Here is a 19,714-nt window from a genome sequence, read left to right on the forward strand (position 1 = left end):
GCTAATCCCCCAGAAACAGAAATTCCACTCTGAATAGCTAAAATCACTGTTCTGCCATGGGAAGTAACAGAATATGGGATCCAGTTCTTGCTCAGATAAGTACAAGGGTGCCATACTGCTTTTAAACTATGGCAGTGCTGTAGAATTTCCCAAACTGCAATGACACATGCAGGAAAATGAGGAATTTCCTCTAGGGGCTGTAATTCATATATTATGAGGGAGATTAAAGAATAATAAATTTTGGAAGGAAGTATTAATGGCTGGATGGGGTACTGTGAACCCAGCATTCCCTGGAGCTGGAGGTTTGTAAACTGAACAGTAAAAATGATTTGTGCAGGAGCAGAAAGTGTTGGATTTTATTCTGACCATAACTGGTTCCACGTTGTATGCTGCAGGAATTCAGGAAGAAAAAAAAACCCTTCTTCATCATTTAGAGATAAGCAGATAGGATACATCCAAAAGTAATGCCTCCTATTTGTTTCCATAGAAATTATAACAGCTACAAAGAGCACAGTAACATCGTTTGATAGAGCAAATTCCCAGCTATACCAAATGCAATGGAGCATTGGCAGGAATGATCAACCTCTACTGCCATACCACCAACATCTGCCTCTGACATCGTGAGCCAACATAATAAAATAGGAGGCACATATAGTCCCCTATGAGGACAGGCTGAGGGAGCTGGGCTTGTTCAGCCTGGAGAAAAGAAGGCTGCGGGGTGACCTCATTGCAGCCTTTCAGTACCTAAAGGGAGCCTACAGACAGGAGGGGAATCAACTCTTTGAAAGGGTAGATAACTGCAGGACGAGGGGAAATGGTTTGAAGTTGAGGGAGGGAAGATTGAGGTTGGACGTCAGGGGGAAATTCTTTACAGAGAGAGTGGTGAGGTGCTGGAACAGCTGCCCAGAGAGGCTGTGGATGCCCCGTCCCTGGAGGTGTTCAAGGCCAGGTTGGATGGGGCCCTGGGCAGCCTGGTCTAGCATTAAATGAGGAGGTTGGTGGCCCTGCATGTGGCAGGGGGTTGGAGATTCATGATTGAGGTCCCTTCCAACCCTGGCCATTCTGTGATTCTGTAGTACCCACATGCAATGGCATTCATCCTCAGCTCTTTACAAACCCCACAGTGCTATTTTGAAACCTGTGAGTACCATCATCATTCAGGTCACGCTATAGAAACTGAGGCAGTGAAGCCAAATAAGATGCTTACAGAGCAGCAAACGTCACAGTGATGCACCAGGCTTGTGGCTTCCAGAGTCCTCCCTTCTCTCAAGGCCATCACCTTCCCTGGCAGTGACAACGACAGCCTTTGACCTGCATGCTGACACCTGTGTGTCAGCCTACTCTGGAGTGCAGTTTGTTGGCTGGACAAATAAAACCTCCATTCAAAGAAAATAAAGTTGAAACATTTCCTGCCTCTTAGCCAAATTAAGTAGTAATTAGCATATATCCATGCTTTTTCCACAGTTATTCCTACTGTCTTAGGATTCTTCTTCAGTGTCTGAAGAAGCAGTATATCAAGAACAGTATCAGTGAGGGAGTTATGGGACACTTTCAGAGCCTGCTGACCATCTGACTAGAATCATAGGATAACCCGAGTTGGAAGGGATTGAGTCCAACCCCAGGCTCCATAAAGGACCACCCCAAATCCAAACCCTGAGAGTTTGACCATGCCCACCCTCCTGGGCAAGGACATGTGTAGGAAGCTACAGAGCAGCACACGCAGTACGCTCCTGGTGCTGGCCATGCTGTGTGTGTCTGCACAAATTCCCAGAGGTGCTCTGTGTACCACGTGATGCTGGGGTTATTCGACTTACCTTATTGAATGCTGTAGTAAATTGTTGCACAAAATCCAGTGTAAATACCAGAGTACAAGCTACAGCTGCCCCCAAGGAGCTTTAACTTATGCACTATGCCATAAAACTCCCAGGTATGGAAATGAATAAAAAGACTGAATGCTTTCTTATTCCGTAACCCCTCCGTGATGAAGTATTCTGCACTGAATGTTTCCATTGTTCAGTGTAGACGGGGGAAATAAGATTAGCTTGAGATGGAATATCCCATTTTTGCGTGCAGTATGTTCTCCAGCCAACTAAAGCTTGCTGGTTTGGCAGAATCCAGAGCTCTCCAAAGATGGCAATTCTTTTTGAAGGCTGACAAAGTTAAGTTTGGCACAAACATATACATTCTATGCCATACCCTACCCTCAGGTGTTGTATGTAAGGCTCATGTTCTGCCAGAGCAGAAAAGAAGAGCCTCTCTTGAGCCTGTTTTGCCCGACAGCTGAATTCTGACTTTGAATTGCAGCTTTTCTTTTAGCAGTGTTAGCAAACCGGTCCCTTACTTCTCCTCAAACTGCAGTAGGCAATTGCAGATGTTTCTCAAAGCTCACAAATGCCACGTGGCCCACAGAATGATTAACTGCAGTAGTCACTTTGGAGTATTAAAGAAAGAAAAAAACCACAGTTAAAGTGGATGCTAAAGTGGAATTCCTACTGTGGTCTGATAAGAGAGGGTAACTTGCAATACATAACCCTTGACCTAAAAAGTAGAGGTGAAAACACTGGTGGCTTACAGCTCCAGGTAGAAGTGGTGGGAAAGCCCTCAACGTAGGAGATCCTACATCATCCACATACCCATTCCATGCTGTGCAAATGAAGGACTCTTGAGCTGACGACATGCTCTTCCTCTATGTGGTGCATCACATCCAGGTTATCCAATGCGTGTGTCGGTGAGAATTGGCCATGGTTGTAAATACTTATAGGATGCCAAAGTGGTACCAGTGAAAGCTACTGCAACAACAGCCAGCATGTTACTGGAGAGCAAAGACCCCATTGAGGTGAGGAGGTAAAAGAAGCAGGCAGGGCTGGACTTTCTTTTCTGGGGTAACTGCCTTATCAAGCTGTTAGCTAAGGTTTAGAAGTCCTGTAGCTTACACAGAAGCAATTTCTCAGTCAGCACTGCTACAATAGTATTCAAAGCCTTGTGTAATGGATGCGTTACATTATTATTTCTTTTCTCTGCAAAATAATGTAGACAACTACATGCAAAATCCTCTGCCTCAGTTGACTGTTCTCTGGATTATGGATTAAAACACTCAATATTATTGCTGGGAGTGTGGTTTCTCATGCAGTTTGATCTTGGTCCCCCTTGTCAGTACTCCACCATAATGGCAGATCACAGGTGGCTGTCCCTTGCTGTAAGGTAGCATAGGACACTCTTTCTGTTCAATTGTAAAACATGGAGTCACCTAAATTTAGCTTGTTAAACTTAGCTCATGAGAATTCATCTGCAAAAGCTTTGTATATAATACATGGTATGATACACACAAAAAATATTTCCTTATGTTTTGAGTTGACTTCTGGGAACCAAAAATTAATTCTATATTCTCGGTTCGACTGTTTAAACATAAGATAACTGCACCTTACCTCATATGTGAAGTAGTGCATGCTTTCTTATTTGCTGGATGCATTTTTTTTTTCCAGTGAAAAGCATGACTTGCTCTAATTAATCATGTAACCTAACAATATAGAAACAAGATTATGTGTCTACTCTGTTGCACGTGGAGCCAGCATTTTACAGTGAGAAACTCACCATGAGTACTTGCGTTAATCTGGAACAAATACTTTGGACAGAAAAAAAAAAATCAGATAAAGCTCCACAGCACTGTAATTTCAGCAAGTCTCCTCCTAATTGTGCACAACACTCTCCAGTTCCAAATGTAACCCTCAAGGAACGCATGCATAAATTATAATATATCCACTGGGGAAACCTCTGAAATCCTACAAAAAAGGGGGAAATGCATTTTAGGGGACAGTCTGCTCAACTGCCTGCTTTTAAATACAATTTCAAATCAGGAATAATTAATGGCTGAATTGTGGCTAGTGCTCAGACATTACTACAGAGGACAAAACAGAAGCAATTTCTACACACTTTCATTACTGTGTAGAGAATGAAAAAAAATAGTTTGAAAGAATCTGATAAGCTTTTTCTCCTACTGCTTTTGATTAAAATAAGTATTTTGATTAAAATATTTCTATGCCTTAAACCAAATAAAGGTCCCAACTAAACATCTAATTCAGGTGTATTCACACACTGCTCCATCCACTGAAACAAGAAAATTGGGATTCCATGGAAGGCTTGGGTATCATCATGATAAAAAAAATTACTACATGAAATATTACATTAATCATCAGTGAGATAGTGGCACGTTCTCTCCCCCACCATGAGCATTGGGAAACACAGGTAGAGAAGCTACATCCTGTCCAATAAAGCCTTCTGGTCTAGCACTTCAGTGATAATGAAAAAAAGGGTGTAGGTAAATCTAGCTGTTAGTATTCCCCTGAACTACACATCTCACCTAAAAGACAACCCACAGGACTGTTCCTCAGCACAGGCACAGGAGCTGCCTACAGTGTGCAAATCTCCTTTCCTTGCACTGCAGCCCCCCAGTCTAAACACAGCTGAGCTGTCCAGCATTGGCAGTTTTAAACCACTTAGTGAGAATGTAAGCCTCCAACCAAGGCAAACTGCACAGCTGGTACGTGGGCAGCCACCTGGAAGGCAGGCTGGGACGTGGTGCAGTCAGCAGGATGGCTGGAACTAGTAGAAGAGAGATAGTCTTGTTTCCAGCAATTCACAAAATATTACACAGAACACAGAATAAAATACAATACGCTGGTTTCTGTGGATTTGCACATCTGCAGTTATCCATTGATGCTTATATTTCTAATCCATACACATAACACTTAGAGTCATAGAATCACCAATGTTGGAAAAGACCCCCAAGATCATCCAGCCCAACTACCACTACCATTTCCCCACTAAACCACGTCCCTTAGTACAACATTTAAACATTTACTGAACACAAGAACTTGAGTATCTCCCAGCAGACACCAGACTTTTGGGTGATGATGGCCAAAAAAAAAGATAAAAAACAGTCCAAATTAACTCCTAATGTAGACAATCTGTCCTGTCAATAGATTTACAGGCAAGCGTAATCCGGCCTAATACATTTAACCCGATACTTTTAAAACCAGCATGAAAAAAGACAACACTATGAATACCAGTAGCTGACTTATGCATCAGGCTTCTGAGCAGACAAAGTAAAAGCTGAGAGACATGACATCAATTTAGAACAGCCCTAAGTCCTCCCTTAACCACAGAATTGCAAGCAACCAAAGTCTGAAATTGTTTTTCAGTTCTTCTCAATTTCCCTACTTTTAACTCTGAGTGATTACTGCTTTGCCAATTCTGATTTGGCTGCTGCTGCTTTAGTGTTTGAGGGTTACAATCACGAGGACATTGGGAAGGTATATTGCTGTCATTTTCATCCAGAGTTGTTTCATTGGCTCTGGTAAAAAATCTGCTCGAAAATGCAACAGCTTCTGCCACGTTGGAGCAGATACAGCTTCTTTACAAAAATGGGCAAATGCAGTCTCCAGGGAAATGAATAAATTCACTAGCAGAGGGAATGTAGTAGGTTCAGTCACTCCATGAAAGGGAACAACAGTGCCGTGGATAGCAGCACACAGGCAGCACTCACCTCGTGGAGACTGCAACTCAGTGATGGTCTCAGTGGCTTCATCATCTGAGTCTTCAGTGGCAACCACCTTGTACCTGTTGCTGCTCTGCTTGTTCAGCACGTGTGGGACCTGCAGCGCAGCCTCTCTCTCTGCAGCCAGGTCCAAATCCTGCTGAGCAAGGTGGGCCCTCAGCTGCCTGATCTCAAACTAGAAGAAAAAACAACAGGATGTCACATGATTGTGGCTAGAAGCCCATATTTTACAGTTTGGTACCAATTATTCAGTTTACCACCCAACTACTACAGACTGCTAACAGCAAACACAACGTGACTATGCTAGCATTTGAGTCCAAGTTACTGATGCTATCCTGCAGCTCAGGTGAGTTGGATTATTGTCCACATAACCTAAAAAATAATCACCATGTCGTGTGGTCTTCCATTTTGTATACATCTCCCTCCTGGAGATATGCTTTTGGACAACTTCTTACAGATGTAAGTGTCAAACTGAAAGAAATCTTTACAGAAGAGCATCCTTTGTAAGCATTTCGGTATTTACATTCCTGACAAACATCTCTAATCTGCTAGACTCTAACAGGGACCATGTGAATTGGTCCTCCCACACTAACTTTAGGCAAGGGGACACCGCGGTCTCCTTCCAGCCTGAAGTCTTCTGGGGCAGGTTGCTACTTTTCTGTCCACTCCTCTCAAATACAGGAGCTACAGCACTTATTGACATTCTGCAGTCAGGATAGGATTTGTCCAAAAAGCAAATACAGTTAAGATGACACAAGTTACCCGGTGCAGTTTGACAGACACAGCATATTTCTGATAGCCACAGGTCTTCCATAATGCAAGAAGGAAAATCATTTTTCCAAAGTGCAGACAATTCAATCTTTCATATAAGCACCACAAAATCACACCATCCCTCCCCTTATTCAGCGCAGCCACATTACAACAGATTTCTCCTTTCCAAACTCTTTTTAAGATCATTAATACGGCAGTGCAAAGTCATGCATAACTATGGAGAATCTATAGAGAATCTATAAAGCAAATGAGACAAGTAACAGGCTAAGGCATTTAAAGCATAGCATTGCTGGACTCCCTTAGTTCAAGGCCTGAGAAGCCATCAGAGTGTGACGCTTGCTCCAGCAAGCCACAGTGCACCTGTCACTCCGTGTTTACAACAGAGATGGAATTAGCACCTCCATGCTTGAAAACCAGTGTGTAACAGCATGTAGGCTAAATGAATCTGGGTCTGGCTCTTGCTTCTCAGATGCTGATTCTAGTCTGCCGTGCCATCAGATTTTGGGACTGTCAGCAGACCTAGTTTACTTGACTGCTGTCCACATGAGACAGAGCGTGCATGCCAGGCACACTGCAGAGCACCAGCAGCTCCTCTGACCTGGGCAAGCAGCTTGAGGGGAAACAAGACAAAGTTTCCCCAGACTTAAAAAAGAAGGGAGGAAAAAGAAAAAGGAATTCAAATTGCCGTATCTGGAAACTATCTGCTTTCCAAAGCATAAAGAAAGGAGCTTACAGGAATGAGAAGGCCCAGTGAGAGACTCAAATCCAGAGAGCAAAAGGGCAGTTTAAGCTCTCTGGATCACATTCAAACTACCTGCTGCAGAGATCAAACAAAAAAAAGCAGATCTTTCTCTCCTTAAATCAGCAGGAAGAGGTCTGGCAGATGCAGACAGTGTGAAATGTTCACTGCTCTTAATCAAAGGTCAACTGGCAGTAGCAGTCAGGTAGCATCAACAAATGTCAAAAAGCTGTTCTGCTACTCAGTCCCTGCAAGGAAATCTCTGCAGCAGCTCCCATCCGTGGTCTCTGTCTATCAGCTGGGAAGTAGTAAGCGGGGAAATACTCCTTTCCCAGGTAATTTCAGGTTCTGTTCTTGAGTCTTAGAAAGAAATAGAAACCATAAATACTTTGTATTTCACCTTCAAAGGGAGAAAGACACCCTTTCAGATTCTCCCTCATAAATCTGGACATTTTTACTTGGGCTTTGTCAACAAGCTATGAACCACTCAGCCTGGCACACAGACCAAGAAGCACTTGGTAAGCATTGCCTGTGATGGCCCCACTAGGCAATTCCACTTTGTACAAGCAATTCATTTTCCCTATAGAAATAGTAAGTAAAGAAACTGGAATCCACAGGGAGAACGATCACCGCTATCCAGGTGAACAGGCACTCTGGCAGCATCAACAACAGAAGGGGCTTTGCTGCCATCTTATGTTTAAAGGACAGAAATACATGCCTGTGACTCCCGCAGCAGAGGATGCACCTGCTCATGATGTTATGTTCCAGAAGCTGAAACCCGGGATGGGTACCTTGGCTGACACAGTGCTTCCCTCATCCACAGGAGATTGGTAAGCACAGACACGAGGATGAAATCCACAGGCACAGTAAAGCAGCACACTGCTCTGGACTTCATCATCGTGTGAATAACAAACAGCTATTCAGTCAGATAACAGCAGAAACCAGCGTTGCCTACCAAATTGCACAGCTTCAGCTGCTTAACAAGGGCTCTCTCTTCCTCTTTTGCTGTATTTCAGACAGACAGCTTCCAGGGCTCAGGTCTGCCCTGATGTCTGTGCAGCCATTAAAACAGTGAGAAGGCAGAATTAAATACTATCATGCATGTAGATGTATTTTTATTTGTTAGAAAAGGGTATTCATTGTAATAACAGTGCCTGCTGCACTCCCACATTTACTGTGACTGCTGCCAAGTGATCTATACACAGACATACATATATACACACACACATATATTCCACAGAGATGCAGAGCCAAAACTCTGTTAGCAGATTATGGAGCATAAGACAATGCCAAAACCCATTTCAGTACACTGCTCACGAATCCAAACCAAAACTCTCACTTTAAAGGTAGCACGTTCAAAAAATCACCACTTGCCATCCAGATTGATTCAAGTAAGTGTTAAAATACCTAAGAAAAATCACACAGAAAAGCTTTTAGCTCATGGAAGCTGTGCACATACTCAGGAAATCATTTCAATGCTGATTGTTCACAACTATTAAAAATTATCCCAAGTTATGCTGAAGCTGGTATGCAGATTTGACCACTAAAAGCAACCCAACAAAACAAAGGTTAAGTCTGAAAGAAGCGTGTGTTCCTTATGGGTGTGATTCAATGAAACACTGCATGAGCAAATTACCTGGTAGGTGCTTATATCTACTGAACATTATATTGAACACTGACCTGGGGCAGCTCTAATGTATAAAAGAGCTAATGAGATTGCTCTGAGTCCATACCACGCAGGCCAGGGCAGGTTAAATAAATCAGCAGAGGGTGTAAAATATAATTATCTTTTTAACTGAAAATTCTGGGCCAAAGCTAAACACATGAAATTTCTATTTGCAGCAGGAGCTGATGCAGCTATCTGAAATGTAGACCTGGGCAACATGAACACAGCTGCAAGAAAGCTGCACTGAGGAAGTTATTTTTTGGATTTTGAGGCAACCTATACAGGCTTAACTGTTTGAAAGATATATAAGGGAAAAGGCAAAAGCATAGGCACTTATTCATATGGTTTGATTTGTTTCAGTTAAGACTTGCTCATAGGTATCAGCTGGGTGCTCAGAACTTTGTAAACCACACTGAGCACCTGGGCAAACAGCTTTGTTGTGTGGAAGATAACCTGCTGGGGTCAAGGAGGCTCAGGTAAACTATCTTCCAAATTAAGATAATAAAAAACTGAGCATTAGTCCATTTAAGGCTGCTACTGATGTTATTTACCAGCACACCTATAATATTCATCATCTTTAATTACACATACTTGGTAGCTTTTCATGGGTTCCTTCATCAATAAGCTCCTTAACATACTTTACAATGGAAAAAACATATCTGAAAACTTCACAGATCACAGCATAATTCAGGCTGAGATGAGAATCAACTAGTCCAAAATCTTGCTCAAAGCAAGGCCATTTAGCTCAGACTGCTACAAGCTTGTGCTGTCAAGCTTTAATTATCTCTATGGACGTGTATTCCTCTCAACCTTCCTCTCAATTTGCTCCAGTACCTGGCCATCCTCCTAGTGCAAATACTTGTTCTTATATTTACTAGGAATTTTCCACATTCCAGCTTGTCTCTGTGAACCTCCAAGCAAACCTGGCTGCACCACCCATGAGGGAGCCAAAGGCAGCAGTAAGGCCCTGCTTCATCTTCTCTTCCTAAGGCTGAAGGAAGTGAAGGAAGCTCCTGCAGCCTATTCTCCTACACTGTGTGCTTCAGCCCTGAGCATCACTGCTGTCACTGTGTTCAAGTATTTTTCTTATATTGCAGAGCCCACACAGGTCACAGCACTCCTGGTGTGATCTCACACCTGGGCTACATTTCTTAAATCCAGACTTGGGAGGATGCAGAAATAAAGTCACAATTTCTTCAGAGCAGGCAAAATAAGACTATGCTAAAACTATGGATTTTGTGTGTGTGTGTATGTTAATGATCAGTCTTTTATGTGTACTGCTGCTGGAGTAGACTTTTATAATTATATGGAATGAGATGTGCAATACAAAGGTGTGATACACACAGCTTACGTGAAAATATATTTACTATTAAGATGAAGGGAAATAAAGATCATTTCATGTAAGAATAAGTAACTACATTGTCAGGCTGGATGAGAAAGCTAATTGACTGCAAATTTAAACTGACTTGCTGTTGTCAAAATTAGCAATCTTTTGACAGGAAACAAACCAGAAAGAACTATGGGGCATGGTTGCGTGCCTCCTCACTTCACAAACACATTAGGTAATTATTTATAAGCAGGTAAAATGACAGAGACCTACTTAGAGCTCTATGTAACAACTCACTTTATATGGCTGGTTGTATAAAAAGTTCCACTCCTCCCATCTGATGTTTTACACATGCACAAGACTCAAAAAGGGACAGACTTAGCAGTGAGTCTCATAGCACTTCCCTTTAATGGTTTCGCAACAGAGGATGACTGACAATTTCAGAGAAATCAATGAGCATTTTAGTCAAAAGCTTACTTGTGTCTAATGCAGGCATAATAATTTTGTTCCATTCTATGAGTGCTGTCTGTATAGAATGCCCTGCCCTGAAACTTATCTGCCATTGGGATGCAATCCAATGTTTACTTCCATTAGTTTAGTCATTGTTGGTAACAATAAAAATCAGGAGACGTTTGCAAACAAATGATTTATGGGCAAAATGAAACATGGGATGACCTTGGCTGCCTTCCACTTACCAAGAAAATGACTGGTAGTTAGACATGAATTAGAATTATTGCAAAAAGATAACATAAGTTATTTCTCCAATAGGTAATTTTACCAGCTAAATAGCCCTGTCATTAAACTAGCAGCTGAAGTACAAATTATATTCCAAGATAAAGAAGAAATTACAGCTTCCATAGTTCTTACAGTTTTGAGAATGATGAAAATCCCTATACTACAAGAGCTGACAGAAAAGGAGCTTTTGTAGTACACAGTCTGGGCTGGACTGTACTCAGCTGAATGACATGAAAATTTAACAGAAAAGATCAGGTAAACAGATTTATCATCAGAAATGGAAGTTCCTTTACAGATGATTTTAAAATAAATTTGAACTGGAATTTGCATTGCTAATGACATTTTGTGTATATATGTATTTCTTTCATAATTTAATTTATTAAATTAATAAAACTTAGTAATGAAACTGATAAAAAAATGACACCATCAGGAAAATACTCTTTCTATATTTTTGATAGTGATTGCAGTGAGACTTTCTAATCTCTCACCCATTTTTAGAAATCCTTGTTACTGTGATGGGCAAAGTTTCTCAAATCCTTTAGTATTTTCTCTCTTAACCACCCTCATGCTCCACTCCTTTTTGATGTCTTTCTTGGCCAGAGAATAAATAAGACAGCAAACTATTGAAACAGTTTCAGCAGGACTCTGCAGAGACCAAAGTTGTAGCCCATGCATCTATAATTTATAAAATATATTCTGTTTTTCAGAAGTATGGCTAGCCAAAAATCAACATCTGGAAGGAGTTTTCATATTTGCAGAATATGTCTCCAACTCAGGAATGGAATAATACTTTGCAGTTGTGATACCCTATCACTGGCCAAAAAATATATACAGCTAACACATAAAACTAGACAGATTAAAAACAACAACAATAAACAATACAAACATGCACACAAAAGCCACTACTAGTACAAACTAGTATAAACTGAGAAACAGGTTTTGCCTTCCTTTCACTCCTATGCACTCATCTTCCCTTCCTTATTTTCTACCTTTGATCAACAGAACCAATTCTGCAATGTGGTGTGAACTAGGCTCTAGATACAATTCCTACAAAACCCATCAAATCTGTTACATTAATTACAACCCAATCATTCTCCAGATCTGTTTCCCCACGTGCATTTGTTCAAATAAACAAAAAAAGGCAGGTTGGCAGAAAGAGGACAAGGGAAATGCCCCTAACACAGTCAGCCATACTAACTCAAGCCAATTTAAATTGACCACGTTGTTAAGATGCACGGTTGGCTATGTTTAAGTCAATTACAAGACACAGTCCACTCAACAAACCTACATGGAGAGAAATGTCAGATGGAGGCTGCTTTCGTGACTTAAATTCCTCCCCTTTGTGTACGTGCTCAACAAGAACTTAAATCACACAGCTCAGCACAAGGAAAATAACACAGCTCACAAATACAAGTTAAAAACCTCATTTGTGACAGGAAGGCTACTTGCCTGTCAAGTGTTAAGTACCAGCTTCAAAACACAGAAGCATGGGGCCCTGCATGTGTTAGAGGCACCAGGTCAGCCCCCTACAGGCTCTAGGCAGCTCCCTGCTATCCCATTTGCCTGTGATAGACACAGTAGGTACCTTACAGACAAGGCAGCCTGCAATCCCTACCTGCTGGACCTCCAGATTTAAGAGCAGCCAGACTGCTGTAGGCAACCCCTGGATGCAAAAGCATAGACTTGCTCACTCAAATCCCAAGCAATCCTTCAAGAGGCTGGGACAGGTAATCAAATGAAAAAGCAAAAACCTGGCAGAATTTTAGACATCAAATATCATTAGGAGACTCTTTTTTTCCCCACCAGACACTGTGTACAATGCCAATGTGAATATTATAATGCTGACAACTTGTTCTTGACTGAATTATGCATCTATTAATTTACGGAGAATGCAGTACTTGTGTCAATGTCTTCTGTTGCTAACTGCAGCAAATTAGTACATTTACCTCATATTATACAGCTGAAACATTTGTTTGGCAGGAACTCAGGACAGTAAAACATGAGAGATTAGTATACTGTCATTTTTCTACAGTCCATATTTTTCCATAGCTGATGACACTTGAAAGCGAGGAGAGAACCTACTCTGTTTTCACAGATTTACTCATCTACCAAAGCAGTAATTCTTTGTACATGACATACAGCTATGCTGTAACCATCAGAACTCAGGTTAGACATCTTGCAAGTCAGGCATGCAGAATGGAGGGTGGCAAAAGTGCTCCCAAACCCTGCTTGCTATAATGACCCTACCTTCACTTAGACTATGAAAGAACAACATCAAAAACTGCTTAGGGAGTAGGATTACTTAGCTCCATAACGAAGTTCCTAAAAATGTTTTCAAATTTATGACTGTCAAGAACTTTAACCTAACAGAATGGGCTGACAGACAAAATACTGCTGTGGGACTCAAGAAACTGCTGATTTGCCTACTGCATTTGGTCTAAAGAGATTCTCTCCTCTATAAAACCGGGTATATGCCATTTCTTGTTCATTTCATGATTGTAACAGAAGCATGAATCTACCAATATCACTGCACAAAGTTGTCGTGAATAGGATTGTCGATGGGTTCTAGATTCCTAATAGAGAGATGGGCACATAAATCCCTGATTCAGATTAAGTACCTGTTCCACAGCTGTCCTGTACTGGGATGAGTTGCCTCTCCTCCTGTCTATTCAAGCCCTTCAGCTTTTTTGACTGATTGACCCACTCCAACTTAACCCTCATTTTGTATTTGAAAAACACCAGCCAGGAGTAGGGAATGGGAACTGATGCTGGAAACTTCCTGCCTTTATTTGGACATCTCCTAGTTATCCTAGCAATTAAAATGAGAATTAGGTCAGTTGGAGGATCATTCTGTTGTGGTTTGGTAGTCATCTGAATGCTCCACTTTGCCAAAGCAGACTTACAAACTCATTTAAATAAGACTGTGTAATTCAAAATGCCTGGCTTATCGTCACAATGGCTGTTTTACACTTTTTTCCCCACATCTGTCCACTTTAAATTTCACCTTCCCTTATCTCAAAAGACCAAGCCACTGAATATTTGCAGTCTTGGGAAGAGTCTAAAAAAAAAAAAAAAAATGCTGCACCAGAAGCTTCTAGTTTCTGGTGCAACTTCTTGAGTCTGCCAAGACTCTCAGACTGACTTAAAGGAAGCAGCGTCCTGCATTTAAAGCAGGGAGATTCATTAGCTTTCATGCAAATGCATGTACTTTTCCAAGGAATAAGGCTTTAATACAGCTGCAGTGTCCAATAATGGCAATGAATTTTGCATGCTCTGAACATTATGTCAAACTGCACTTATTCAATAAATCAAATACTGGAAGCACTCCTTTTCTATTCCTCACATTTGTTTTCCTCACCTTAAGAACACACGCATAGCAGCAGATAGAGGCAATTGCTATTTGACAAATACCATGCATAAAAATATCCTGGCTGCAGCCAGTATTTCTTTAATGTTGAAATCTGTCACTTCGCAACAGAAAGCCTAATGATACTTTACAAGCCTTCAATTATAGCAAAGTACATACACTGTATGATTTTCTATGACAAGCTGTGTGTAAATAAAGACACAATTGAACTTTACCCCTTGTTCTTGGCAGATCTGGGTTAGTCTTTCCAGCTGTTCATCCTGAATAACCTTTGCTTTCTCATACTGCTGAATCATCATCTCCATCTCCACTTTCACTGGAAGGACATATGCTGGAAAACACAAGCACTTCAAATTAACCCAACTGTGATTCTTTTTTTAATTAAGTCAGAGGGAAATCCTTTACATAGCTTCATAACAACGACAACAAAAAAATCACCACTTTCACTTACAGCAAATGAATTGAAGTATTTCTTCTGAGGAAGGATTTCTAACACATGAAAGGTCATAAGCAGGGTCTAGATTTTGCTTGGTCAGATCTCCAGTTGCCTGGCTGAGCTGAAATGCATCCTCCATTCTCTTCCTAGCTTTTTGCTAATACAGACATTTCCTAGTGTTTAGAGCAGATTTCCTGAATTGCTAGGTAAGATTTTCTGCTTGGAGCTGGTGCCTTCCCCTCTAAACCTGAACAGCATGGCTTCTTTTGGAAAAGAACAACCTCAGAGCCCACAGCATTAAATTCCTAGACTTGGAGGTACGACAGAAGTCCTTGATGGCAACAGCAGACAAAGGAGATTTTTGACATTTTGTCTATCTCCACCAGATCCTGAACTTTTCTTGGACACTTCAGTCACAGGGCTAAGACCTTTCCTCAATTCTGTATGCAGAGAAATAACAGTTTGACTCCTTGCTTCCAGGCACAGCCACTGGTTCTGCTCTCCACAGCTTTGTCTTGCTATGGAGTTCTCATCTCTCATGGTGTTTCCTGACAGAGTTCTTAGGTACATTACCAGTAGATGCCTTGGTTATTGTGCCATGCAGCACAGTAGTGCCTCAGAGCACCTTCAGCTCAGAACTACCATAACAAAATGCTCCCAGAATCTGACATAAAAGTTGCACCAAAAACAGAATGGAAAAGAAAGGAACAAGACAGATACAGCTGCACAAACATACGGATGGTGTGGCAAATATTGGAAAAGCATACTGGAAGCAATTATTTCATAGAATCAGGAATGGTGCTTGATGGTGAGAGACAGGAAGCACGTCAGGTCAGATGTATTTACTTGAAATGTGTGGAGATGTGAAAGCGTCTCACAAAAAACTAAACCAATCAATTATAAAGGCTCAAATGGAACAGAAGAAACAGCCATGAAATTGAGCCATACTCTCCTCCACAGGAGCAATAACTCTCTCCTCTTTGGTACTTCTAACATGTCAGAGGAAGGGGAATGAAAGGAAAAGCAGTGGAAAGCAATCGTCTCGTGTATTTAATACCTTTTTTGTTTGTTTGTTTTTCCAGCCTGTCAGGTAATTCTAGGAGTCAGAAACTGAATCACCACTCACCATCAATGATCCTCTTCACTCTCCATATTCGTAGTGTGATAATAAGGCTGATAGCATCCCACGGGCTATTGGGGCCATTAGCCACTGTTGAGGCCACCATTGGTGCCAAGGACAAGATTATAACAGCACCATCAAACACCTAGAGAAAAAAAAGACTGTTTTCAAACCCATCCTGAGGATCACAAGCCATGCCTTTTCTGTTTGAGGACACGAAGGGCTCCCATTTCCCCTAAAAGAAGTGAAATTAGGATATGCATCTGAAAGGGATATGAGAGTGGCCAAGCCCCACAAAGACTGCATCCTTTTAAGGCAGCATGACAGAATTCTTTACTGCTTCACCCACATTTTATGAGGTGAGGAGAGAAACTGGTGGGAGGGCAGGAAGAGAGAAAGGTATTTGGACCTACTGGCCAGAATCTCCATGTAGAAATGATAGACTAAATGCTATTACAACCGAAGACCTTCATTATCATTGATATTTATCACTTATTTTTTGGCATGATTATTTGCCTCCCCCCCCCCGCCCTCAAAATCAAGTCCCTGCCCATACATCTTATTGCCTGAAGGAAAAGATCAAGAATGTAAGTAGAAAAAGATGGTGCAAAGTGAGTTAATGGCTCTTGGCCATGTCCTGACTACATAACGTGTGGGAACGTCTGTGCATCCAGACAGAAAGATTCTCTGCTCTCACTGTTATTGGGCAGCAAAATTTTCAAGGATTTGGACAATGTGGACTGTTCAGAACTTGTATGATGCTACTTTCATTGTGGGTTAGATCAGAAAAGGCAACTGTATTCATCAAAAGTCAGATTTAAGAAAGAAAATAGCTTTATGTTAGAACTGGGGTTTTTGCCAAATGAGTACTTTCTATCAGAAAGCCATACACCAATTTTCAATCAGTTCTAACATTCCTGTAACGAAGTTGAGGTATGTACACAAGTCACATTAAATTTTTTACTCCTATTGCTCATTATCTCAGGGTAGCAATAACAACTGTTGGACTAGCACAGCTCTACCAATAAAATCCATAGGCACACACAGCAAAAACTCCACAATCCTCTCCTCCTCCTGTAATAAAATCCAAATATCACACTCCTTGAGAGGCGTACAGAAAAGGAAACTGCATTATACAGCTTTGCATTCATGTAAACAATGAGAGGAATATGCATACTTGTCTGAATTAAAAGGTATCTGCATCAGATCTGTAACAAAGCAGTTCTTAATATTGTTAAGAATATTAAGACACATGGTCTGCCTGGAAATCAGAGCAAAGAGTAAGACTGCTTACCTCTATTTTGTTTTCAATGTAATCCCATATGCCAAGGACCACAATCCTCAAAACAGTCTAGCAAATTAAATTAGGGAAAAAAAAGATTAATATTACTATAATTTTATATAAACATTAGTCTTTTACCTATTTAAGGGCGTGTTTTTGTCTTATCTAAGCATTTTGTTTCCCTTTTAAATAATAAGGAGCTAGAAATAGCTATACCTTCGGATAGTAGAATAAAGTACTGTATTCCAACCACTATATTAACTCAGTGAAACTTCATAAACAAGTTCCAAATTCAAATGTTCCATCTTTCCAACCTTCTCAAGTTTCTTTTAGACACGTGAGATTCAAATCACCACAGAAAAAGCCCCCAAAAAATAAATAAACCAAACAAACACACAAGAAACAAGCCCAAACAAACCCGAACCTTCTAAAGATCCACTCTTGGGCTCCCTCTGTTGTGTTGGAATGTAAGAAGATTCTGATTTCTTGCCATCTTTGATATGTTAGTGCTTACTATCTCCTAATGAAAATAAAGAGCCACTGTCTCTCTTTATGCCCAAAACTGATGGTATTTCATCAATTTGAAGAGCCCTTATTTTCCCCTTGCCTGTCCTGATTGCAGAGTCCTTGCCTTACTGTGAAATCCCAGAAAGTCATAGGATAAGAGAGAAAAAGATATTTATGATTCTCCCCACTAATCAAACAGCTGTAAGTAACATCAGTAACTAGAAAACAGAAATAAAGAAGGAACACAGAATGAACCAATGGTGAATTCCAATTAAAAATCTAATGGTGTTATTCCCCCCCCCCTTTTTTTTTTTTAACTGGCCTATAGGAGACAATTAAATGAAAATAAATCTGGTGATTGAAATTGAATTCACATAAAAGGAAAGCAGACACGACAGGCGTGAAGATTCTAACTGCAGCTCTATGACTTATGAAGAAGAATCAATTTCTTCTCCATTAAAGACCAGTACAGTGACAGAGAGCTCAGCAGGCCTACGTGTGAATGGTCACCGTGCCAAGAACTGTGCTGAAGAATCTAAATGACTGTATGATGAATATATATACACCTACATGAATATACGTATCACCTCTTCATTAAAAATGCAAACATCTTCAAATCCCAACCAACTCTGAATTTACACCACACACAGCAGCGTTACCTAACTGTGTATCAATACTAGATTTTTCTGAACATTACTGCTTTGCCAAACCCCATGAGCCCAATTGCCTCACTTGGTCCAGGATGACCACGCTGAGCTCTACCTTGGCACTCCAAACCTTAACTTGTTTTGCAGAGGAAGACACTGCTGTGAGACATACGTTGCTTTCAAATCTTGTCTCGTATCACAGATAATGAAAAAAGTCAGCCAGCCAGAATTCACTCAGGAATGCTGTATGTGAAGCACTGTCCAGGTCTAGCTGAGAAAGGGAGTTGCTAGCCAGCAGAGCAAATGTAGCACTCTCTTCCCTCTACAAAAAATGATGAGACTCTATGCAGACACCAAGAACTGCTAATGCTGCTGGTCTCTGCTCCAAAAAGAACATTTTAATTCCAAAGTATTTCACAAATAAAGTACAGGAACAGTTTCATTATGAATCTGTATGCACAGGGGCTTTAGATAGGGAAGAAGAAACAGACAGTGGCAGCTCTGTGAAACCCCTCACCACTCCAAATTTGCTGTTGTGGTGTGATGTGAGCACAGTGTGTAAGTACACATGCTGCTGTATGACCAAGATTCTCCTGCAGCCTCAGTACCCTAGCTCCTCTGAAAGGAACTCCCTCACTTCCCACTGAAAAGCTGCACAAAATACAAGTTACTCAAGAGCACACAGTTAACCTGGGGTCCACAGCCCAAAGCCACTGGGAAATGAATGAGGAAAAGCAGTGCCTTCCCAAAAGCATGTGGTGCTGCCTTTACAACAACCCTGTTGACAGCATAGAAACATCCAGGCCATTTTCTTCTGTGCTTAGACATCATTTATGAAGCACTCTATCAATGAGCAACTAAAGGATGGTTGAACACTGCAGATGTTTACAGTGATTGATGGTGAAAACCTTTCTTCTTTTGGATAGGAGCACACAAAGATCTTTTCTTTACAGTGATAGGGCAGAAGCACTCAAAGAAAACTGAAGCACTGTTGCACAACTCTTAAGTGAGATTTAACACGGAACTGCTGAGGGAACATAAATTGGGATTTTTCTTTTCTTCCTTTTTAATTCCTGACTGCGGTGTTTAAGGCACTGCTGTCACATTTGCAGGCTTGAGAAGTTCTAAGGGCTGGTTGCTAGCACAAACATTTTCATTTCCAGCCTGCTGGTGTGAATCAGCACAAGCCAGCAATGATGGGAAGTCTGTCTTGCAGACAGCAATATTTCCTGGTGCCACATCTAGAAGACAGGCTTCCTCACAACAAATGTCTCAATGACAAACATCTCTGCTTAAAACTAGAGCAAGCAAATTAAAGGAAGGGAGAGCACAAGTGCAGAACAAACCCTGCTCCCCACCTGACAGACATCATCTTTAGAACAAACAATTGAGGGCACAGGATAAGCTTGAAAAACATTTTGTTTTGCATGCAAGGTCTTGAAGCTATCCACTGGCATGATCCACCAGCGTGTTGTTTTTAACAAAACAAAGTGCGTCGCCACAGAAGTTTCAAAAGCCACGTAGGGCAGCTCTGCCTTTGGTGCCCTGAAGGAAATGGGTGCT

At 41.1% G+C, this 19,714-nt stretch overlaps 1 protein-coding gene across 3 annotated transcripts in view; it reads right to left on the bottom strand.

Moving 5' to 3' along the window:
• Nucleotides 1–19,714, bottom strand: part of TMEM266 (transmembrane protein 266) — a 79,451-nt gene that overhangs the window by 8,631 nt on the left and 51,106 nt on the right. For all 3 annotated transcript variants that reach the window (XM_090148679.1, XM_090148680.1, XM_090148681.1), the window contains 4 exons: nucleotides 17,010–17,066; nucleotides 15,722–15,860; nucleotides 14,375–14,490; nucleotides 5,543–5,729 (listed from right to left, as the gene is read on the bottom strand). In XM_090148679.1, the coding sequence (XP_090004805.1) occupies nucleotides 5,543–5,729; nucleotides 14,375–14,490; nucleotides 15,722–15,860; nucleotides 17,010–17,066 (499 nt within the window). The remainder of the gene's footprint in view (nucleotides 1–5,542; nucleotides 5,730–14,374; nucleotides 14,491–15,721; nucleotides 15,861–17,009; nucleotides 17,067–19,714) is intronic.

The sequence above is a fragment of the Phasianus colchicus genome, chromosome 12 (genome assembly GCF_987193195.1).
Source record: "Phasianus colchicus chromosome 12, bPhaCol1.hap1.1, whole genome shotgun sequence".
Taxonomy (NCBI): domain Eukaryota; kingdom Metazoa; phylum Chordata; class Aves; order Galliformes; family Phasianidae; genus Phasianus; species Phasianus colchicus.